The 25,178-nt window shown below is 43.8% G+C and overlaps 1 protein-coding gene across 1 annotated transcript in view; it reads right to left on the reverse strand.

Annotated features, from left to right (window-relative positions):
- Positions 1-152: 152 nt before the first annotated feature.
- Positions 153-25,178, reverse strand: part of syt6a (synaptotagmin VIa) — a 56,983-nt gene continuing 31,957 nt past the window's right edge. The window contains exons 2-7 of the mRNA XM_035644404.2: positions 15,905-16,298; positions 14,501-15,062; positions 9,000-9,120; positions 7,769-7,940; positions 6,405-6,555; positions 153-5,066 (exon numbers count right to left, since the gene is read on the reverse strand). Coding sequence (XP_035500297.2) covers positions 4,995-5,066; positions 6,405-6,555; positions 7,769-7,940; positions 9,000-9,120; positions 14,501-15,062; positions 15,905-16,298 — 1,472 coding nt within the window. The 3' untranslated portion in view covers positions 153-4,994. The remainder of the gene's footprint in view (positions 5,067-6,404; positions 6,556-7,768; positions 7,941-8,999; positions 9,121-14,500; positions 15,063-15,904; positions 16,299-25,178) is intronic.

Genomic DNA, 25,178 nt, shown 5'->3' on the forward strand with positions numbered 1-25,178 from the left:
TGTGTGTGTGTGTGTGTTGTCCTCTCCTCATTTAATTTGACCATTCGACTCGGTGGGAATCTCATTTCCTTTGCGTCGCCTGCTGCTTGTTAAGCCTCAGCCTGTGTCGTCGCTTCTTGGTGCGTTTGCCCACAAAACCAACAATGCCGAGCCCGTTTTGCATAAATCTTTTTAATCAAAGGAAAGAAAATCATGTCACAGTACCGATAACACATCACACCCCGTGGGAGTAAAATGGAACAAACTCTTCCCCGCTCTCGATTATCAGACTCGTTGAAACCAAAGAATGACAATTTGTGGCTTTGATGCTATTTCTGTCCACTTTATTACACACTGGGTCACTGATTGAGAGTCCCGATAATGATCTAGAGTCTACAATTAAACTTGTAAGAGACTTCCGTCCGAACGAACGGCTGTCGATGTCAATCACCAGAACATTTTTGCTCAAACATTTCTATAATTACAAATACAAAATGCTCGATAAAAAAATTGGAAATTCAGTGCTATCATAACAGTTGGAAGGGATACAAGATCATGTCAAGAAACGTTACAATATTAGGCAAAGCTAGAAGGTTTGGAAACAGTCGATAAAACGGAGGCAATTGATTCAACAGGTTTCTTCTACCATGAAATCACACCACATATCAGGGAAACATATGACCATCATAAAGCACGTGTTCTAAAAAAGAAGAGAAAAGGATGTGGAACAGAAACTACTTTAGTATTCAACCACTGGTTTTTCTATTTTTACACTTATATAACGTAGAAGAAAATCGATGAATAATGCCATTAGTCCAGAGAGGAGTCGAGGACAAACCAACAGCGTGAACGAGAGAGAGCAAACTGTCTTGGATTACGCCCGGCGCGAACAATAACGCACCGGCTCATTCTCGCTGTGGCAAGCGCCAATTAGAGAGATGCCGGCGCTCTGTAGATGCTGACCTGTGCGCCCATCGGCTGTCGTCTCAGCCTCCCACCGCATCGCTCTGGGTGAACTCGCCCATGCGGGGAAATGGCTAAACCAGATCCTGCTGCGTCTGCTGGATGCATCTGCTCTCGTCTTGACGTCTGGCCAGCGACTTTTTCTTTTTTTTTTTTTTTACAAACTCTGTGATATATAGTGTGTTCAACGCACTGTGCTCTCTGCGACTGCGGTATCACTTGTCCGCTGTTGCTGAGCGAGGCGCCAGCAGTCTAGACGCGTCTAAGATCATGGTGGCCACATATTGGATGACATTTTTCCGCGGGATGCTGCTGTTGAGATAGTACCAAACCGAAATTCTGCCCAATAAACGTAATAAATCTTTTCGTACGAGTCTTACACAACTTGCAGATGTGCCCTGCCTGATATCACGACGACCCGGGAGCGTTGTCTGGCCAGGGTGCGCTGATGGCATCAGTGTTACGGCAGAAAAGAAAGAAAGAAAAATGAAGCGTGAGCTTCAAAACTGGAAGAAAAATAACGCTGACCACATATATGGTTCCTCCGTTATATAATACTTCCATTATGATCAACTCAGGATGCAGGGGGGGGGGGGGTAGAAAACGTATCGTCATGACAACATAAAGTATATGCGGACATTTTCAGTATTTAGAAAGAAAGCGACTTCCTGGAAACCACTCACATTATTGTCAAGAGGTGTTTTGCGTGTGAAGGACTCATGCTCACATGTTCCCCACGTGTTGACATCGGCTCTTGGTAACAGGCTAACATGACATGACATGACATGACACGACACGACATGACATGACATGACACGACACGACACGACACGAGAGAGACGAAGAAGAGCAGCAGAAGACCAGATGTTTGTGGACCACCAGGAGACCGTCATGTTACTCGATCTAGCGTATGAAACAAACATAAATTCAACATTGCCACCATGTTTTGTTTGTTTCATTTTCATTCTGTAACTGGTGCTTTTTATTTATTTATTTATTTTTTAAATTTCCTCTCTTCCGTTTAATAGAACCCCGCCGACGAATTAGCGCCAGGGTAAAAAAAGCAGAAACTGGAATATGACAGTTTCATTGGCATCCATCCATTGGTTTGTTTGTCAGAAGGATGACGCAAAAACTGCTGGATGGATTTCCGTGACACTTGGTGGAAGGAGGGGACGTGGGCAACGAGAGATTCCATAAAAGTTTGGCACAGACTTTTTTTTTAAATCACTTTCTTCAATATTGTGAGATATGACTCTTTTTTCACCACCCACCAATTAATGACTCTTGATATGGCGCGGCGTGACTGATTCAAAGGGATCGTTGGGCGGAGGCGGTGGTATGGCAGCGCCATATCAGTTTGCATTTTGTTTTGCACATTTTTCTAGAAATTTGGTAAAAAATTGTGCCTTTGGAAACCTTGTTAATCTGAAGTGGCAATACTGAACATCGTTGGCCGTCGCTGGTCCCAGAACGTCAACGAACAACACAAATGAAACTGCACAAGACGCCCGCCACGCACACACGTTCCGGTCGCATCTAAAAGTAACATTGGTATTGAATGAAAATTCCTGCTGTTTGCCCGCTGCACAAGAGCCTCCCTCACGATGGATAAAAAAAAAGAAAAAGGTAAAAACTCAGCCACATATCAGATTTGTGATTCTTTTCTTTTCTTCTTCTTCTTTCCGCGTGACGAATTCTAAGCGTTTTTCCAATCAAAAAGCAATTAGTCCGTGAGTGCTCCTGCATAAGCCGCCGCCCATGCAGTTAATGTTAACACACCACAAAGTCATTGGCTGAGCATTGATCGCAGAATCCTGATAAATGGCAGCAGTTTTCATAAAAAACAAACAAACACACAGTAACGGCGGCTCTACCTTTAAAAATAAATATATATATATATATACATATACATATATATTTATATTTATTTATTTATTTTTCAAGGTGTATATATATAAAGATATATAGATATGTATATATAGATGAATCTTATCAAAAATCCTGGGGTCTGACCAGAACACATGCTTATGGTTAGTTTCCATCCGTGGGATATCAAACATTTTCCCCGCGTTGCTTTTGGGATTTGTTTTCCGTTTACGGTACAAAAACCACTCGCCATTAGCTCCCGGTTATTCGTCGACTCGCATATCACAATGACGTTGCAGGAAATAGGACCCGTACGTTACAGCAAAAATGAAAAACATCTACAACCGGAGGTTAAACTGGAGGAAAATAACGTAAATAGAAGTGGTGATATTATGTTTTCGCCACTAAGCTATTTGGAACTACTGCGCCCGCTATAGAACAGCAATCCACCAGGCCACTGATTGGTTTATATCCGTGGCTTGTTTTTGTTTTTTTTTTAAAAAGGTCAATCTGAACCAGCAGTAATGTGATTTTAAAAAAAGTCGTTTTGTAGTTTTGGTTATTTTCCATTTGCTTCATGGCCTGACGTGCATTTTCTGACAAAACACACTAGAGCAAATAATGTAAGATTAAAAGGAAACCGATTTACATAAATGAGAGGCGTCGCAGTCTTTATATATTCAAAAATATTCCGTGGCCCCCCACATGTTGCAGATTAATGGCAAATTCACGTACATGTTGTCCCTGTACAGCAGTGCGATGAATGACAGGATGAATATCAAGAAGGTTGCATGTGTCCAAGTGTCGGAGTTTAGTTTTTTTTCTCAGGCATCACCACCAACGAGGCTACATGTATTCATAATGTCTCTTTACTTTTTTTAAATCTACAACTATCGTCGTGTAGACTTTTCCTGTTTGGACAAAGCAAAACATACATACAGTAGACGGCTGTACATGAAACTATACACATCCACCAAAACCTGTTCAGAACAAACCCCCGCCCCCCTAAAGAAAGGAAGGAAAACGTGGATGTGTTTGTGTGAGTTTTAACTCGGGGGGGGGAGATCGCTCCGAAAGCAAACACCTGAACAGAGGAGGTAAGGGTGTGTAGTGTGTGCTCGCTATTTCCCTGTTTGCAGAAGCCCCCAGAGCTCCATTCAGGAGAAGCTTTTCTTGCCCCACAATAATAAGAAGAATTTTTTTTTTTTTTTTACTCTCTTTTGTCTTTTTTGAGCTTCATTTTGAATCATACAGATAAACTACTTGTGCCTTTTTAACTTCCTTGGCGTTGGGAAAATTGACAAAAAAAAAGAGGTGTAAATCAGTGGTGCAGCCACGCTCCAATGATCCTTTTCGTTCTCTTCTCCGTCACTGTGTCGAAGTGTTGTGGCGCGGCTGCTCGCGGCTGCCGAGCTGAAGCTTTCGAAATCGACACGATGAGAATGTTTGAGTCTTTTGGGCCTGATCCCGCCTCTTCCCCGGGGGGATCAGGAGCCGTGGAAATCACTTCACTTTTGTTATTCACAAACAAATGCGCCTGACGGAGCGGATTTTTTTCTTCTTCTTATATTCGTTGCATCTAATGGTTCCAAAAAATGCTACGGATCCGTACCGTTCTACGCGAAGGCAGCAGAAACATGTCGACGGTGAGAGGGCCGCAGAGCGTTCTCCGAAGTCGCTTCAGATCCTTCCCGTCGCCGCCGCGAAAAAAAGGGGAGCGCTTCCCCCCCAATGGGTTCTTCCAATCAGAGAGTTCGCTGCAGCTCGCGCAGCTCAATCGTCAGGCGTCTGGAAAAAAAGAAGAAAAATGTCTCCTTCGCCTCAGCCGCGGGCGGCTCCGCGTCAAAACGTCTGCAGGACTGGACGTCCGGCCAGTCTCCCCGGAGGACAACAAGGGGCCACCACAAGGCCCCACATTTCAAATCGGAGACCCTACAACATTTTAACCCCTCGAAAAAGACGGCGCGCTCCACGCGACTCTCCGACTGACGGCGGTCCGGGATCAGTTCTGGAAGGTGCTCTGGGACTGGACTTGCGGAAGGGAGGACAGGGGGGGGGGGGGGGGGGGGGGGGGGGGGGGGGTGAGGCAGAGACAGTGGGGTTGTGTTTCTCAGACAGGAAGTGGATCAGCAGGAGGGAGGAAACCCCCCCCTCTGGGCTGCGGGGTCACAGGTGGCCCCGGCTCAGGGGCTGGCGGGGGGCCGGGGCGAGGGGCAGGAGCCCTGGCTGTCGAAGCTGGCCGTCCTCGCCTTCCACTGCAGGACACAGAGACACGGGGCAACGGTTCACGGACACACGCTGCTCATTCCTACAGCACCGTCACTCTCAGCTCACAACACAGAGGAGAGTGTCGGTGTTCCAGGGAAATCAGAAATGCACTCAAAGAAAAAAAATAATAATAATAATAATGATAATAGTTAACTTTTTCTTTCCTGGCACAAAATGCCGCTCAATAAAACTATACAATTTCAAAAAGCTGAAAAGTAATATCATATGATAACTGTAAAAACACAGTCAATGGCAGTAGAACCATTATGATGACAGGAAATGACAAGGTTGAGATTAATTCAAAGCAAAACCACAAACATTTTGAGCAGTTTCCTGAACGGGTAATCAGACGTTGCTTTCCGAGCCTTTTCCTACATAAGACCAAATAATTATTGTCTACCGAGATTCCCGCAACATTATCAAATTACAACATGTGTAGGAACAATGTTGATGATATTAATGTTAATCGTAATGTTTTTTGTGATGCCTATTATTATATTTTTTTTGCTTTTCTTCTAAGCTTTGGAAATACAGTCTTATAATGCTTTGGGGGACGTAAACAGGAAGTTGCCGTGGATTCTGTGAGTTACGGCCGTAAGTGAGTACATATATTATAAGCTATATATTATATTATATCATATTATTATATAATATTATATATTAGAGCTGTAATCGTTAATCGGCAACTATTTTGATTATCGATTAATCTGTTTAAATCGTTTTTTATCAAACAAAAGTCAAAATTCTATGATTTCAGCTTCTTAAATGGATATTTAATTGAATATTTTTCTGGTTACTTTGCTTCTCTGTGACAGTAAATGCAATATCTTTGGTGTGTGGACGAAAAAAACACATCATCTCAGGGTTTGGGAAACATTTTTCACCATTATATGAACCTAACAACTAATCGATTAATCGGGAAAAATAATCGAATGATTAATCGATAATGTAAATGATCGTTAGTTGCAGCCCTATAATATATTATAGCTATCAGTGGTTCTTTTTGCAGTTCACTCACATGTTCGTACAGACACTAACACTAATGTGATGGCTCTCAGGCAATTACTGGAAGTTTTCCAATCACTTTCTAAGTGGATTTATGAGCATGTATTCATTCTGGACATTGGGCTGTAGTGACAACCCTCAGAAAAGTCACAATAGCCAAAAAAAGAAAGAAGGGTGTGTCTTGTTTGAGGCCGTTCCTTTCGGGTTTGACCGAGCTGCGACTCCAAGGAGAGGTCGGTCAGATTGCTGACACAAGCGTGAGGTGTGTGCGAGCGTCTGCTGTACAGAGCAATACAACATAACTCCAGTCTCAAACCCACCTCCTTCTCAGACTTCTTGGACTCCAGCAGGGGGTGCCAGTGTGCAATGGGCTTGCGCGGGTACGCCAGCATTTCGTTCCAGTGGTCCCTGCCGAGTCCCTCGGCGTGGCACCCGACCCGCATCACACCAATGATCTCATTATGACCTACCCTGTGGGGACAAACGCAATATAAATACATGCAGAAATGCATGTGATCTGACCCGACACGACGTCTCTCACGTCAAATTGCTGTCTGGAATTTGGCACGAGGGACGTCTCGTAAATCGAGGGGGGGGGGGGGGGGGGGGACGCAAATCTGCATCGGGACGTCCCCTCGATTGATACGGCGAGTCTGCCGCCGACTGTCACTGTGACACTCGAATTGACTCATCTCAGCCGAGGCCAGCAGAGCAGATCTCTGCTCCACCGACAAACGGCTGAGCTTTGGCTTTTCTTGACCCAAAATCCCCAGGTTTTTTTTATCCCGACATAGGAGCAGACAATGGAGGAAAGACAAGGGGCAAGGTTTCTCATCCCCGGGAGCGTGCACCTCTTCCATAGAACACATTTTACCCTGACCTTTTAAGTCTGACCTTTAACACGCACGTTTCTCTTTCGCTCTCTTTCTCTCCGCTCGTCATCCACCTCTTTCCCTTTCCTGTGACATATACTGTAAACACAAAGGTCGTGGAAGAATCTGGATCTTTTTTAAATTTGAGATTGACTTCCAAAGAGTTCGGTTACCTTATTAAGAAAAAACTAAAAATCATTCATATTTCATACGCCACGTATCTCTCATTGAAAATCCAGACTCTTGCAAATATTTTTCAGTTCAAATATTTTACTTATTGAGTCAAAAAGTGTCCTACTTCCCTTCAAGTTTCTATTCAAGTTTTAAACTAGTTGTGGTGTAAAAAAAATACATAAAAATCATGTCACTTAGTGTGAAACTTCTTCACGAAGAGTAATATTTTATTTACTGATCCTGATCTGGTGGTTTCTAGCATTTTCAGATTGATGCTAAATTAGATTTGTACCGCTACACATGTGTATCAGCAAGCACATGACAATTATTATCAATTCTATCAGATGATATATATATATATATATATATATATATATATATGTTTATTTTTTACTCTAATGAGTGTCACATGTGCCCAGAGTCCAAAGTGACATCTCCAGTGTCTGGTTTTGTTCAATCACACGTCCAAAACCCAGAGATATTAATCTAACAATGACTGAAAACAATATATTTAATACATCTCATTTTGGGAGACTGAAGCCAGAGTTTCTTTGGTATTTTTCCTCACAATTTTTCCCTGAAAAATGATTGAAAGCATCAGTAGATTAACAAAAATCCTTTCAGTAGTTTGCACGTACAAGTCGTAGTCCATGACGGAGATGTGCAGGCTGACGTGGTCCATGCTGTCGGGGGGGATGTCGAAGATGATGGCCTCATTGTAGGCGGGATTCAGAGTGTTCTTCTTTATGCTCGTCTTCTTCTTTTTCAAACGCCTCCCGTCGCATATGAGCGACACTTTGACATAGGGATCTGATGGGTGAGCGCAGAACAAGAGCACAAGGTGACTAAATGATTAATATCTTCATGTTTGGACATGAAAGTTGCTCATCTCACTCAGGAATCACATCAGCTTCTTTTTTACTGCGTTTGTCTTGACTTCACCAGCCGAAACACTTCAGAGGTGTCCGTCGAGACGGAGCCGTCAGGCGCCTGTTTCATCACTCAGCGTCGTGTTATTATTTGTTTGGTGTTTTCAACGTGAGCGTGAGAGAAACCCCGCGGTGCCTTGGCGCCAGCAATGCGCAATAAGTGTGGAGGCCTTGTGCAAACAGAGACGACGGGGAGGCCGCAGGTAGCTTAAACAGCGCGACGGAGAAGAAGCCCCCCTGACGAATGCTGATCTCGATCTTCATCCGACGCGGCGAATCGCCTCGTATGATCCATTACGCCGCGTTTCAGTCAGATGTAAGCCGCCCCGGATCTATAACCACAAAACGAGAGCGCTGGCTTTTCAACCCGACATGCTCGAAGGCTCAATTTCGGTCCGCTGCGAGTTTTTACGATGCACAGACTGAAATTATTGCAGACAAGATAACCCCCCCCCCCCCCCCCCCCCCAAAACTCAAGGGGATAAAAATTGTGACTCACTTAAAAAAAAAATAATAATCGTGAAATGTCATTAAACACGGGAGGGGGGGGGGGGAAAGAGGCCACATCCGAGGCTGTGGCATTTAAGGCTTAATAAATGTCACATTTTTACAAGTGAAATCTGTAATTTATTAAAATAAACAGACCGCCTGCAACAATTCGCTGACAAGGTCTTAATATTTGCAAGTGTTGAATATTAATAACGGCTGGAATAAACAGAACGCAGCGGTGGAAGGGGGTCTCACCGCCGTTTGCTCATTTTATCTGACACACTTACAATTGGATATTCGGGGGGGGGGGGGGGGGCAGTCGTCTTGACTCATCTGCAGCCGTTGCTGAATCACACAAACACACACACACACACACACACACACACACACACACACACACACACACACACACACACACACACACACACACACACACACACACACATCGTACCCGAGTACCCAGTGATGTCCATGGCCTTGAGGTTCCTGCACTTGATGACAGTGAGTGTGAGTCTGCCCGCGGTCGGCAAGTAGCATAGTGAGAACATGATCTCTCCAAGGTCGACACTTTCCTGTGGAAACACAAATGCACGAGACAAGGAAAACCCCCAAAACAAATCTCTTTTAGTTTCACATTGATATTCTGCACGGTTGTTGTTTCAGAGTGATGCACATTGAGTCTCTGTTGCTCGAGGTCTCTCTGGGATCAATATATATATATATACATATATACATATATACAGTGTATATACATATATATTTTGTCCATAGTCCGGTTCGAACGGATTTAGTGAAGCACAGAGTAGACAAGTACTTTTTAAATGAACTATTGGATGATCTGTTATTCTCCTCAAAAATATATGTTAAATTATGTCCAATGAGAACAGCAAACTCTTTTTTCCAACTTTTCTATTTGCACCTTTGTCTTGGATTAGCGCGTCAGATTAGAGCGCCATCCTTTTCAGATCAGGTGCAGCAACACATGTTGAGTTTAGTTGAAGAAATATATATATATATATATATATGTTTTAAAGCATAAAGAAGTTTAGGGAATGAGCCGTTTTTGTATGTATCGTGAACGACAGGGCAACAAAAATGTTCCACTTTTTAAAGGAAATGATTTTGCGAAATACAATTTTCTCGCAGAGATTAAGACGAGGGGATTGATTCGACTCTCGTGTCTGTGCGTAAACCGAGGAGCTGGAAGCTGAGGAGATTCGGCTCTGCTTCACATAAAGAGTTTAACGTAGCACGAAGGGGGGGAAGCATCTAGTCTGCTACTCTTACGACTTCATCTCTGTTGCTAAGGGGAGAAACAGGTATATATATGTAGAAGTTAATATGTTTTTTTTAATGTTTATATTAAACATAAAAGGTCAGCGAGTTTGCAGGTCAAACTTGACCACGGCTGAACTTGATTTCACCCCGACGTACAAATCCACATGAGATGATGCTCATTTATTACATTTGTACACTAACCTGTGTGTTTTTTTTAATATGATTATGCAAATGAGATACTGTACGTATTCATTATTGAACTTTAGAGGTTAAATTATGTGTCTCAGCCTGTTGGGCTGTTTCCACCCCGGCTTCCAGCTCCATAATGAATGCACAGACATAAAATCAATCTTCTCTTCTAACTCTTGGCGAGTTGGCACATTATTATTGCATTTCCCAAATCGTCCAGCTCTTCCCTAAATAATGTGCTACTTAAGCACTTGAAGGCATTGCTCCTGTTTTTGTGGTATTAAGAAACATTATGGTAACGCTTAAATCCTTGCACCGAAGTCAGGACATTTTCGCGACATTTTCCGGGAGGTCGCTCAACGTGAGAACGCAATTGTAGCCCCGGACATGTTTCTGAACTTTTCCTGCCAGTTACATTTCCGTAAAATATCAAGGTGAGGCCAAAATTCACAAAGAGTGATGAGGTGTGGTGATGACTGCTTTCTGAAGTGGAATTATCATCATGTCCTGCCTCCTGGCCGCCACAGAGAGTTACGGAAACGCTCCTGTGGGTGTGAACGCGTCTGACTCGGACGATCTCCGGCTTTCGTAACATGTGAAAGGCAACGTGTCCGAAAGCCCGAGAGTTCATGTCCGAAAACAGCCGCAATGTCGTCAACGTTAAGTGAACTGTTCAAGTGAGGAAAGGAAACCGAACAGCTGGGCTTCACTTCAAATCCTTGAGATTATCCAGATGTCGATATCTCACTGAGGCAATTAGGATTAATTCCTAAATCAAGGCTGATTAACTGGGTGCACAGTATTTGGCACATTTCCTTAGTCTCATTGCAGTTTTCTGATTTTGTTTCCACATGATCATCAGTGCACTACATAATGTAAACCCTTTTACCCACAAAACCAACAAGTGGACAAGTCCCAGTAATATTTTTGGCAAGAGGCTCATTGCTCAGGGTGTTTTATGTAGCCTGAATTATTTTCGAGATAACAACTCTCCAAGCGCAAACCTGTCGACCAAACAAAATATTAACCGTCCTGTGCGAGCCCCTTCTGAGATAAGGCTCTCCAGTGGAATGAGTCTCCCGTTATCTGTCTCACGCGAGTTCTTAGTCCCGTCCCAGGAACAGTACTAAGGTCGCGCAGACCCCCTAATCACTCTGAATGAGCTTGGCGAGAGCCCCGCCGATTGGCTGATCCCAACACGCCTGTGTGAGGTGCGGCGGCTCTTTGTGTCTCCTGACATGCACCGCTGCAATGGGGGTTCTCTGTGCGGCGGAAGTGAGGGATTTCATTTGAAGGGTGTGAAGGTGCCGCAATAATGTGAGGGCACAGCAGAACTGTCAAGTGTTGTAAAAGCATGAAGTGACACTTTGATTGTCCTTGTAGCAACGCGGGCTGGCTTGTTGCCATGTCATCACTTGTGCTGCGTAAACCGTTTTTGTTTTTTTTAAGGCGGGCCAGCTGTGACGCTCTGCGGACTATGTCAACCCGTTGATCAGTCGATCAACAGATCAATCGATCAGTCCACCAGCTTGGTCCAGGCCAAAATAACAACTATTACATATTACCTCCAGAAATCTGCACAGACATTCTTGGATTTTCCAAAGCATGAATCCTCCTGCCTCGGTGGCCACGCCCACTTTTCCAGTGGCGCCACCATGAGGTAAATGTTTTTGCTGTCAGCTGATTACCGTGAAATGCGGTTCATACATTCATGAGGATGAACTCTGAAAACTTTGATCCCTTAACTTAATATATGGCGTCATCATGCCATATGATATGGCATTTTTTTATGCAAGTACTTTTGGTTTATGACCCGATAGCTAAAATAGAATACAGTTGAATAAGAACTGTTAAATCAGATTCAAGAAAGTAGCCTGTTATTATAAAAAAATATTAGTTGAAATTGTTCATGCGATAATATGTCTACTGCAAAAACGAATAGTGATTTATTTAATGTAGTCACATTTCTGTATCCAGTAAATGCTCCCAAAGCTTAATAATAGATGATCTGACAGTAGCTGCTTTGATTTACAGTAACCTACCTGTCACCTGTGCGACTCGTGAATATGTAACCAGGACACTGTACTTTCACATCATTCTCCGACAATAATACTGTTTTTACTGTTATTTAAGTTCAATACAGCACAATATGTTGAAGTGTTTATTCAGACTATCCAGATTTACCTTTCAGGGCCATTGAATTGGACTATGTTCAAAAGATTTAAAATCAACCCCTTGCTTAAGCTAACATGGTGATCATTTGAGTTTTTAAATTTTAAATGTCACAGCAACTATTGCCACGACGTATGTTACAGACATTTGTGACTTTTTGACCTAGCGCAATCTTTAAATCACGATTCCACTTTGTCCAATTCTGTACTTTGTGTTGAGCACCATTTAGCATTAGCTTAAATATTTTTTCTTCACAATGTGACCAAATACCTGTAACATACTTAAACTTAGCTTTAGCAAAGGTTACCATACTAAAAAGCTAAAACAAGAGAGTGAAAGTGGTAAACAGTATACAGCTAAATATTAGCATTCTACCATTGTCATTGTGAGCAACTTAGCATGCTAACGTTAGCTATGGCCAAAGCCCCATAGCCGGGAACATAAAATCCACTGCTAACTGATATTAGTCATTTTTGTAGGCGACGCCGTGGATGCCTTATTATTTCCTCTTGGGATTTAGTCACTTCCTGAGTTGATAAATTATCTCCTGAGCTGATTAGCATGTAAAAACTTCACAAAGAGTTAGATTTAGATTGGACACACTTGAGAAATAACCTGAAGTCAATAAACTGTCCTCCTACACAAAGGTTTTCTTTGTAATTTGTGTAGGTTGATGTTATTGATGAATATCTCTCCTTGATCTATGAACAGAGGGACACGGTTGGCTCTTTTCTTTGCCCCCTCCTCCCTCTGCTTTACTTATTAATCTCCTACTCCATTTTTGTTTGCTTTTTTGTTTCTACTAAAATCCCACCATCTGTGCATTCTTTATGTTGCCAATCTCGGATTTAATGTGAGCAAGGTATTTTGTCATAAAATCATTCGGTGGTTCAATAAAGTTTGTCTGCCAAGGAGAAGGCCCCCTGCTTTTCTGCCTCCTAAGCAATAACGTTTAGATTATCGAACAATCCTTGCAGGAGCTCAAGTTCAAAAACCGGAATGAGGGGGGGGCTGATATAAGGGCACTGAGGAGGGGATAAAGTGATGAGGGATCTAAGGGGCCGGACACGGTGCCAAATACATTGGCAGACCGAGTTCCCGAAACTGGCCCCTGGACATCAACAAGTTACAATGCCGATAGAAAAACAATTACACGAGTAAGATGTGAAACAGAACTATCCTCTTATGTTTGACGGGTTAACACCTTGTGACTGCTTTTATGTATTTTTAAGAATTGACGATTATGTTTTTACGCAATAAAAGAGCTGGACTATGGATTGGACTCTTAATGCTTTTGCTGACTGACGCATTTCTAGCGATTAGTCGAACATTAAAGTGCTGTGGGAAGGGCTTTAATTCCCTCAACACAACTAACACTTACATTACCCGTCCACCCGCAAGAATGAAAAGACATGTCAAAGAAGTTCTCTGAGTCCACCAATGCCAATTTAAGGTAAGCCCACAAACAAGCCTATATCTCCTGACCTGGCGCTACATTCACTTGACTTACACCTCTCACTGCGACACCCCCCCAATACAACGTTTTAATCAGGGTGGTGTATTCAAGCAATCAGATCTTTGCTCATTCACACCGCACACCCAGAAGGTGATACAACCACTGATGTCAAAAGTCCTGCCTTCACCCCAACACCCACCTGTAGGCTCTGAGTCTTGCTTCCCCCCGAGGTGGGGGAGGTTGCTATCCACCCCCTGCTGAGCTGATCCGAGCCGAGTCACCAAGCATTAGGACATCTTCTGGACATAATGTACTTTGCATTTACATAATTATTCCATGTGACTTGGCTGACTGACTCTCGCACACTTTGGGCCACAGCGAGACCGTTGCCTAGACGCTAACAAAGATCCAGTTTGTGAGAAACACAGGGGAGTGGCGGTGCGCGACAAGCAGACTGAGACTGATTCTGAGGCATCTCTTCTCAGCACAATGTCTAAGACTCAATTTCCACCAACAGAACCAACAGCTCGGCTTGTGCTGCCTCATTGGAATGATCCTGAATAAATGGATGAACGGACTGTCAGTGCAGCAGGTGGTCCATTTAGTCTAAAATCACTAAAATCAGCGTGTTGGTTTTAACAATGGAGTCGTAACTTCCACTTGTAACACATCCAGTTATTTTACACGGGACATTTCAGTAGCATCTTCAGTCGTAGTTATCGCCCTAGCTGAAACATTTGCTTGAGCTTACCTGTGTTTACAAGATAAACAGGTCACATAGACTATAAGCCTCCCAGTGCAATCTGTTATTTTGATACTGAATACAGTTGAAAGAGAAGAAGCCAATAGATTCTTACAGTGGTGGCATATTGGATATCCCTCCATATGTTTGTCTCCCTGGAGAGGTCTGATGTCTCAAACAAGTTGTCCAGCACCACCTCCCCGATCATATCGTGCCGGGAAAACCGGTCAAAGTCAAAGACGCTCATGTGGAGCTTCCTGGCAGCCAGATCATCGTAAGGCACGGGAAACTGGAAGCTCTCGCTGAATGTGGGGTTGAGAGTCTTCCGGTGGACACGGGTCTGGAACTTCTTGCGGTCGGGCAGCAGGTAGATCTTCACGTAAGGGTCAGATGTGCCGCATAAGTCCTTGGCGGGCAGGTCCACTGCCTTGAGGATGTTGACTAAGAGGGCCTCGTTTTCGTAGTCGTACTTGAGGGAGAAGTTAATCCTGCCACAGTTTTTGCTGCTGCCGTTGTTGGATGAATCGTCCGATTCCAGCGTCTTCTGTTGGTAGAGCTCCGGCTGGATGCGGCCAATGCTGGTGGGCTTCTCGTCTTTGTCCGGCACGTAGTCGTTTCCCAGGTCTAGACTGCCAACCTGCATCTGCCTGGGCAGGTGTCTTTTGAATGAATTGTGCCTGCAGGGACAGACCAGGCGGAAAGAAAGAGAGTGATAGGGAGTAAGTGTGGTTAGTGTTGAGGAGCTGAAGATGAACAGGGAAACTCAGCGAGGTTTTGAAGTCAAGGGCTCTGAAGCAGACCTCAATGAATTAACCCCCGACAAAGGACGACTGTGTCGCAACAGCCAGTGCTGCGAGTTATTTCCTGTGTGAGAGGAAATAACCAGTGGCTTGTGGCCTGTATTTAAAAATGCATGAAACCAGTTATCCTTGTCAAATCAATGTCAATGTTGAGCTTTTCTTTGCTTTTCACTGACATTATCTGGCCTTTTGCTTGAGGAATGGGAAAATATGATGAAATGTGTCGGAGAAACAGGGGTGACTGATTATTTGTAGGATCTTAAAAAGAATCTTTGCTTCTTTAGTTGGAGGAAGATTACTGGAAACTTTACATGACGAGAATGGACTTTTGATGTTCACCCATTAACACGGCAAAAACATAAAGTTGTGCTTGCAATGCAAAAGCAAATGTGTTTTTTTTTCTGTATTTAATTAATTCTCATGAAGAAGCCATCACGTATAATTAGGCTTACCATAATGACCTGCAAAGAGATGCCTCTGAGGCACAGACAACACAATCTACAGTATTTATTATAATTAACTTTGTAGATACCAAAGTGCGTAGCTGGGAAATATCTCCCCCATTAGTGATACATTAAGGGTATTCGGTGCCTACTCCACACAATGTTGTCTTAAATTCTGCTCATATGTGCATGCATGCATGTTTGTATGTAACCTGAAGTATATTCACACATGATTAGCCACATCACGCAAGCACATACAGTGTGTACGTGACTAACCGAGTGGAGGAAGCTGGCTCAGTGGTTTGTCTCTGCATGCGTTGTGTGCGGCGCAGGAAGTGCTCCCTCATGGACAGCTGCACATCAGTGGGAATGTCGGGAGATGTGCGGCTTATCTTCACTGCTGCCTCCAGGAAGCCCATCGAGCCCACGGGGTCCTTCACCTTCTCTGTCGCCATGGTGACCGGTGGTTGCTCGGAGCTGGGCTGCGGGAGCGGCGGCGGCTGGGGCGGGCAGTGCTCTGGGCTGCTGGCCGGGGTGAGGGGCGGACTGGGGAAGTGGACCTTGGGCCGCCGAGGCACCCAGCACAGCTTCCACGAGATGAATGTGAGGAGGCCCAGCAGAGCCAGGCCACAGACCACAAACACACCGAGCAGGAGGCCAAAAGTAGCGTCTGGTGACGAGCCACAGGGACCAGAAACAAGAGGATCACACAATATGGACAAACAGATGGTGATTACAAGGGTGAGAGAGGAGGGAGAGAGAGAGAGAGAGAGAGAGACAGTCGATTAGAGCATGATTTTTCAAATGGTCGTGTGCTTTTTATATAAGACGGAGGGCGGCGAGCCAAGTTTACGGGGAGATGAGCTTCATAAATATTAAAGTAACCTCCATTAGTCTTCGGTTCAGCCAAGGGATAAGAAAAGCACTGTATCATGGTAATGTAAATGTAATTCAAATTCGGGTAGGATGTGCTGTCGCACACTCACACATACACACACAGATTATTTTCACCACTATAGACGTTAGAGTAATCGTAGACTGTCACATGATCTGTTTGAATAATTAAAAAAAACAACGTGTGGGAAATAGATCCTAGACTTCTGGTAATTTTAAAAGAGCCCAACACAGTCAAACTCATATTTTTTTCCCCATGTATTTTGAATATGGTTCCTGGGGGAGAAAACAGCAGCATACAAAGACCTGGAGACACACCAAGAGTGCTGACGAGCACTCTGCAAGGATTCATGGGGACCGAGCGTAGCAAAGAACAAAAACACAGAAAACACACAGCACTGACTGTATCTCCGGCTGGGGCCTTCGGGACGCCTGCCAGAGACCCCAGCAAAATACTTGGGAGTGTTTTCCACACACCCAGTATTGAATTAAATTCTGTCAATTTTGCTGGGAGAGTTCTTTTTCAGCCCAATTGCTCAGATTTATCTACAATAACTCGCGCCGAGGAGCGTCTCGGTGGCCTCGCGCAGGATCCCTGAACTCCGGTCCCCGTGAAGAACCCTCCAGAGATAGCGGGACGCCGCTTCCAGGCACATTGAATTGAATTAGTGCTTTTCTCATATTTTACCTGGCTCAACTTTTTTCTCTCTGAAGAAAAACACGAGCATCAACGACAATCGCTGAAACCGGCAGGAGAGGTTTTTATTTATTCAGCTTCAGGTTTTTGAGAGAAGACACAGGATTCATTATTTATCTGGGAAATCAAATAACTTGACAGTGAGATTCAGATAATTTTTTTTTTGTTGTTTCATAAAACTCCGAAAACCCTGTGGAAAAATTTAAAATAAAAATTTGATAAAGTTTATCAAAATAAAAACACCGTTAAATATTCCATTACAAGTAAAAGTCCTGAATTCAAAACCTTGAGCATGTCTACTGTACTTGAGTACTGTCTTGTTCTTCACTTCAGTATTCCTATATGGTTACTTTATACTTGTACTCCTTTATATTTCAAAAGAATATATTGTACATTTTACTCTATTCCATTTAGAAAATTGTCATATAATTGTAATATATCAGCCACAGTGACCTTTATGGAGTAATATCTACTCAAGTACATTTTGCTTTTGATATAGCCCATGGACCTTTAACTTAACTTTGAAGAAGTTTTTTGAAAGCAGGAGTTTGGTTTGTAAGCTGATTTTATGAAATACCTTTGCGTTAGCCATTAAGAATTGTGTAATGTATGAAGTAGCATAAAATGGTAATAGGGTTAGGGTTAGGGGTTAGCCCTAACCCTAAAGTAAACACTACCACTGGACTTTAAAGTCAAAATAATTCACTTTCATGACTTGTTGTTTGACAAACATGTTTTGAAGTTTAAACTGTCCTTCAGCGACCAAAACACCCTCGCATAAGAGACATTTTCCACCTTATATTGCACAAATTAATGAGATTTCATGTTCAAAATTCTAACTAAATGCGAGTGTCCACTAAGGCGAATTTATAGCTTAGCCAAGCGGTGGACAGGATTTCCAGTCTGGGGGATTTATGCCAGAGGGGGATTTCTCAGCTGTCCGCGGCCCTACAGCCTCTCCGTGTCATCTCAACTTTCACAGGGCTGCTCCGCAAAGCTTCATCTAGACTGGACTGTCGCTGGCAGTCAAGGCAAACTGAAGCCGACCCTCGTGCTCCGCGCGCCGAAAATACGCCGGCCAAAACGCCCCGCGGTGACAATCTGTCGCCACAAAGTGCGTTGACAGCTACGACATTAGTATTTGCGTATGTAACTGCGGCTTGTTTGTCTTTTCCCACAGCAGCAGCCCCCTCCAGAGCGATAGGTTTTCACAGTCTGACAGAATGGACTCCCCACAGACATTAAAAAGGATTTTGTCTTATTATTATTCTTGGACTTAATTATATTTGATGGACACTGAAATCACGCTCCGGCTCTGGGAACTTAAGTGTCCATAATGCTTTTGGGGGGATTTAAACAGGAAGGAATAATAATGCCATGGATTCAGGATGTTAAAGGGAACTAGGGCCACAACTTGAGCGCTGTTACGTTTAGCCTACATTTGTTAAAAATTTCGCAAATTGGCACCTTTAGAGAAAGTTTAATTTGCTTTTAGCAGCTCACAGCGTCACTGGATTTATTTCATAATGAGCTAAACTTAATGAATCTCAGGCAGGTTGTGTCTTTTGTTCTACGATTTTTAAAGGAGACATATAATGGTTGTATTCAGGTTTACAATTTTAAATTGGGGTTATTACTTGAAAAGGTAAACATGCCCTAATGTTCAGTGAACGCATCAGTTTCCTCAGACTGTCAATTCCTACAGCTCCTCTTTCCATCCTCTGTCTGAAACGCTTGGTTTTTAGCTCCTGTCTCTTTAAGACCCCTCCCTCCCTCCCAATGAAGCCCCAGTCTGCTCTGATTGGACAGCTGGCTCCACTCTGTTGTGATTGGTCTACCTCTTCCAGCGCGTCTAGGAAGTTTTTTTTCACTCTCGCTTTACCCGCCTGTCAGACTAGCTGCTAATCGTACTTTGCGGTCAATACTTGCGTAACATCATTACTAACGGAAGTATCGACCAGACGACTTACGAGGCGTTTCAGGAGTGTCCCGATCAGTGTTTTCAGTCGGGAAGAGGAGCTCCCTTAACTGTGGACTTTGTAGACCTTTTACATAGACAACAAAAACTATCAAATACAAGAGGAAAGGGGAAAACTGAAAAAGCATAATATGTCTCCTTTGGAAACTTAATGAATCTCAGTCAAGTCCTGGAGTCACGAGGAGCTTCTGCGATCTTTAAGTGGAATTATGGACATTTCATCGTGATCAATATGTAGATAATGATATCCACAAAAACGTAAGAAAGACTGAATCTTTGTCATTTCTGTGCTGCGGCATGTCGGGCAATCCAGCGTCAAGTGCTTTTTCAATACCTCCAAGAGCTGAAGCGTCCCACAGCTCCTGCTGCAGCTCCGGGCCAAACTACAAACACCGACTTCCCTTTGTTTCAAGATGACGCCGGGCATACACCTGCACGCCTGCACTGAAATAACACCAGGGAAGGACTGCTTGTGAGCAGCCTGTCAAACGCCAGGGCTGCAGCGCTTGTGAAATGATCTATTGTTCCCAACAAAAGCCGCAATATTACACCGCTACTCCAGTGACTGTCACTGTTTGAACGGTTGCACTTCCCTCGACAGATGCTGTAACTGATAAAGGTATAAAAAGACGACGAACACCACTTTTTAAAATTGATGATGTTTGATTTTATATTCCAAAGCAGCTGGATTCGACTCGCGCACCTGTCACTTGCCTCGCTCGGCGTGATAAGGTTAATGAGAGAACTGCAGCACTGCGATGCCTTTCGGAACAATAAGAGGTGCTGAAGCTGAAATACTGCCAATTTCTCAGTACCTTTTAGTTTCTGCCTTCTAGCCTTTGCAGGGATGTATGGACGGAGAGCTAACGATGCGGCGATAGTGAGACACTGACAGAGGGCCCGGGCGTGGACGTTAAAGAAATAGAGAGTGATGTAGAAGCCATTGTTCTTCCTCCTCCAGACAGATGGGTTAATGGGGCAGAGCTCTGTGAACATATTACTCCCTCCGGACACAAACTCCCCTGACAGCGTGGGACTAGACCGACCCCGGGGTTTAGCAACGCCGTTAATGATTACCCCCCCCCCGCCCCACGCCACAGAGGAGTGGGCCATCGCTGTCCTGCGGTGAATCGAAAATGCTCTTTCCAGGTTCTTTCATGGTGAAAGAAAAAAAAAAGAAGGAACTTTCACAGTCAATACTTCGGAGGCGGAATCAATCTCACTGTAGAGCTCCTTCAGGTGGGGTTTTCAGGGCCGGTGGCCATAAGGGCACAGAAGAGAGGAATTGCTGTGTGAAAGATGGCAATTCAATTGTTATAAAAAGAAAAGAAACAACCAGGTATTGACTCCTGAGCTGAGCTTATACCCTTTCCCGCAAGCTCAACCCCATCGAGCTCTGCCGCATGCAACCGGCGGCTGCACACGTCGTCGCTGCTGCTGCCTTTGCATGCTTCAGTTTGCTTGGTTTGGTCGTGAATTTGAGCGGGCGAGTTTCTTTTTTTCCGTGCCCGGTCCCGCTGAAACAGGACAAGACCAGATATCATCAGGTGTTTCAGAGGGTGCACACATTTAATCAGAGGGCAATGGGGGACGCCTGAGGGCTGCTTTTTCCTGTTTTTTTTTTCCACTCATCAATTCCAACCTGGTTTCCATAGTAACCTGGTCATTAGAGAGAATATGCAATCTCTCTTGTTTGCTGTCAGGAAGGTGACTCATGTTCAGCATGAAAAAGTCCAGTCGCACTGAAGATACTGGATCAGGCACACGGGTCACAGAGACACAGACGAGGAAGACGCTACCCTGCACAACCTGCAGTCTGCGGTTCGACAGGGACACGTTATAGCTGAACGCAGCAACTTTATGGTCATGTAAGGGACTGTATGCAAATTATTCTTTGTGTGTTCATGGGAGAGTGGTATGAATGTTTTGCAGGATTGTTAAAAAACGTGCTTATCCAGTATTTCACTATTTACACTAGGGATCTTAACGATTAATTGAGGACAGAGTAATTAATTGTTAAGAACGTGCTCAGACACGGCCCTTTTATTCTTTTTCTATCAGATAGAGATGGACAACGTGATGGTTTGTTTTTTGTTCGGGACATTACCCCATTACCCCATCAAAAGCCGACAGACTGTTGAAAAATCAATGCAGAGAGATTTCCCAGACTGGCAAAGCTGACACGCCAGTATCTCTGCATAAGTGCCTTGTGTGAGCGTGTGTTTTCTGCAGCTGGACTGATTAACACCCGGTTGTGCTCCCGACTGACACCCGACCAAGTGGACCTAATTGGTTCATTTTTCCATCCATCCATCCATCGTCTACCGCTTTACCGGGGGGGGGATTACCCAGGCTCGCAAGCCTATCGCAGGGCCACATACATAGACGGACAACCATTCACTCTCACATTCACACCTACGGTCTAGTCCTCTACGTCTCTATATGTTCATGAGCTATGCAATAGGCAGAAGGTGACTGTGGGAAAGAGAAAAATGTATTGAAAGTATCGAATTTGGTATTGTTTCAGTTTTCTAAAGAATAATTGATGATTGATCGCTAACGTTTCCAAAGATCGGTCAAGCAGAGAGCTTACAATTTGCATCCTTAATTGATACTTAAAGCTACAGTGTGTAATATTTAGAAGAACTTATTCACAGAAATTGAATATATTGTCCATACCTATGTGTTCATATGTTTATAATAACCTGCAGCAAAGAACCTCCGTGTGAGTCTCCATGTTTTAATGTCTTGTTGTATACGGTTGTTGTACGAAACGGTCCAGAATACCTTGCATTTTCATCACTGCCGGAAAGCAGAAACGGAACCAGCGGTGCGGCACCATAAAGTGTCCCCTGTCGGTTGCTCAGTTGGTTGCGGTTTGCAACTTTACCACCAGATGTCGCCAAAAAACTTCACACTGGGGCTTTAACGTTGGGTACATTTTTTACAACACAGACCTCAGAGTCTTGGATAACGTCACCCACACACAATATGTGTTTGTTGTAAAGATCCAACGCATTAACGTCATATGCCAACAAGGATCTTTGTGATCATGTTAACAGCACTGTATATATAATCCAGTGTGCAGAGGTGTAGTGCGATGTGTTTAAGTAGCTTAATGAAGCTGTAGGGAAAACTGAGGGGACGCTGCAGTGCAGACGGGCGTCAAGCTCGTCTAACAGGCTAGGCTATGAAAGCGTGGCGAAGCTATAGCTTTCCTTTCCCAGCAGGCGACTGTGACTGCAGCACGAGCTGTCCGGGTTTAATGAGCAGGCGTTGTGATGTTTCTTTGCAAATGCATCACAAATTGACCTTTTTCACAGGAGACGTTTTGACATGTCATCGTCGGGGAAAGCGCAGGTGTTACTGATAACATTGACAATGGCTCCTTTCAGTCCAAGCGTTCCCAGTGAGCGAGCTCCCTGTGTGACCGTGAGCCAGCAGGAACAATACCAAAAGGAACCCGGAGGTGACGCAGCGGAATTGGGATTCAGCCATCATTCATTTCATCATTTAACACCTGCGGTTTTCCGACTGGGACATTGTCAAAATGTCTACTGTGAAAAACGAAACCGTTTTTTTTTCATCTTTTCTAGTTAGCAAGGTAACAAAACAATTGGATTCACTGTCCTGCTCAAAGGCTACCGGCAGCTACCGAAAACTTTTGCGGTGGAAAGTGTTCTTGCATCTTACTCAATGCATGAGTTAAATGTAAATATGTCTTCATTGGCTCTTGAATGACATATTTTTTAGTGACGACTGCATCTTTAAACGCTTAAAGAAATGTACATTCAGCCAGATTCAAAAAAAGGTCATGTGTAGTTCCTGTTTCAATTCACTGCCTATTTCGCTGCCTATTGTATCTGAGCTGAATTGGCTCAGTTTTCTTGTGTTGGGTTTTGCAGCGAAACAAAATTTGGCAGCCCCACGGATAAAGATAATTTCCATACAGCCTCTAACTCAGTGATCAATAGCTATAAAATGTCTGCTCCGTACCGTTGGCCCTGTTTGCCTTAAGGCAGATAAGGGTGGTGGTGATTACAATTAGTCATGCTTTAAATCTGTCACTTGACAGCTGGCATTTCCGCAGGAAAAAAACGTCAAGGTCGAAGGTTGGAAGTGACATTTCTGGCTTTTGAGATTTCATATATATTCCATGTCACAGACTGTCTTCAATTTTCTTACATTTCAATATCACCCTTACCACAAAGTGTCGTCTTCTAACACTCAAAGAAACACTTTTTTTCTTCTTGCAAAACTCTGCAAGGCTGCAACAATGCTCAAGTAATTCCAGCACAAAATAGGCTTCGTTGTTTGCCACAATCTCCTTAAATTGTACATTTCCTGAACGCACTTGTCGCAAAGCTGTCAGTCGTGGCATCCCTGTCGTCTTTCCCTAAGGGGGGAAATAATACGCTCTAATCTTGATGTGGGTACGTCAGCCATTTTGGGATTTCTGTATCCCGTGGTGTCTTTTTCAGAGCAATCAGAAAATCCCATAATCCCCCAGATTCACCAAATCCTAAACCCCCATCGCATGTGAAGAGGAGTTTAAAGCCCCAGCAGATCAGCCGGAGGTGTGAAGAAGAATTTAGGAGAAGAAAAAAAAAAATTTTACTTTCACACTTCACCAAAGTGGGAAAAAAAACACATTGTGTTTATGGGTGAATTCTCTAAATGAGCCCAATGAGTACGTCTTAGTAATTATCCTTACTTAAAATACTTCGAAACCCATCACCCTTTGCTTTAATTTGAATTCATCTGTTTGTGGCAATAGTGCAAACAAACAGCGTACACTTCCCTCTCAGGGCGCCGAGCTGTGTTGGCAATAGAGATAAAAGGGGACGAAACCTTAAAAGGCACACAACAAACAAACCATTATGTTAAATCATCAGCCTCGAGGCAAAAAGAAGAAGCAAAAATATCGGACATTACTTCAAAAACAGGAGTGCGGACAAAAGATTTGGGGGATGTACCTTCTCCGTAATACCCACTTAAAACCATTTGCCCTTGTTTGTCTGCTCAGTCATTCAATGTGCTTGTCAGTTCCAACCTGCAAGGCCAAGATACACTGTCAAGTGGAAATATGTTCAAATATTTTAGAGGAGGTGAATTTCTTTTTTTGATTTCCCCGTCTCAGCTTTGACAAAATTTATCCGACAGGGACTTCTTGTCCAGGAAAACTGTCACGGTGAAAATGCTCAAACTCCGCGGCAGCTGTGGGATGCCGACAAGCGGGTGATACGTTTTTTGCTGCCGAGATGAAATTTATTCAATTTTTCTCATCGCCATAATTTGAGATGAAGATGAAACCTCTACAGTATGATTTCTGAACAGACTGTGACAGCACCAAAAGGCGTTCAGCATCAAAGCCTTTGTTGGTTTCGGATTCATTAGGCCGGGCATTATACCGAATGTCTGAGGAATATATCATATAGGCTTGTCCTTTTAAAGGAATAGTGCCTCATTTTGGATAATATGCGTATTTGCTTTGTGATGGAGATGAAGCGATTGATCCATGCAGTCACATCTCTGTTCTCTAAATATAAGGTCTCATCCAGCGGCTAGTTAGTTTAACTTAGCGTAAAGACTGGAAACACGGCAGAACAGCTAGCTCCGCCCCCAAAAAATCAGCCTACTAACAATGGTTTAACTAACAAATGAACATAATCTTATTTCATCCATGCAAAGCCCCCCAACATTTTAGGGCTAGGGTTAAAATTGTCTAACGCTGGTTGCCTGGCAACTGCTCAGAGCCAAGAAATAGAGAATCCATCTCGTCTTTGCAACAAAAGCCACGTGTCCCAATTCAGCTGCCTCCTCCACAGGCGGCATTTGAAGACCGCCTGTGTCCCAGCTGCGTGACAGGGCCCACTCCGAAGGCTCTTTCCGAAAAACACGAACGGAGCCAACAGGTTCCAGGATTCATTGTTCGCTGTAGCGACACAGCTAAAAACTTGCGGCGCCTGAATCAGGACACA

The sequence above is a fragment of the Scophthalmus maximus genome, chromosome 3 (genome assembly GCF_022379125.1).
Source record: "Scophthalmus maximus strain ysfricsl-2021 chromosome 3, ASM2237912v1, whole genome shotgun sequence".
Lineage (NCBI taxonomy): Eukaryota > Metazoa > Chordata > Actinopteri > Pleuronectiformes > Scophthalmidae > Scophthalmus > Scophthalmus maximus.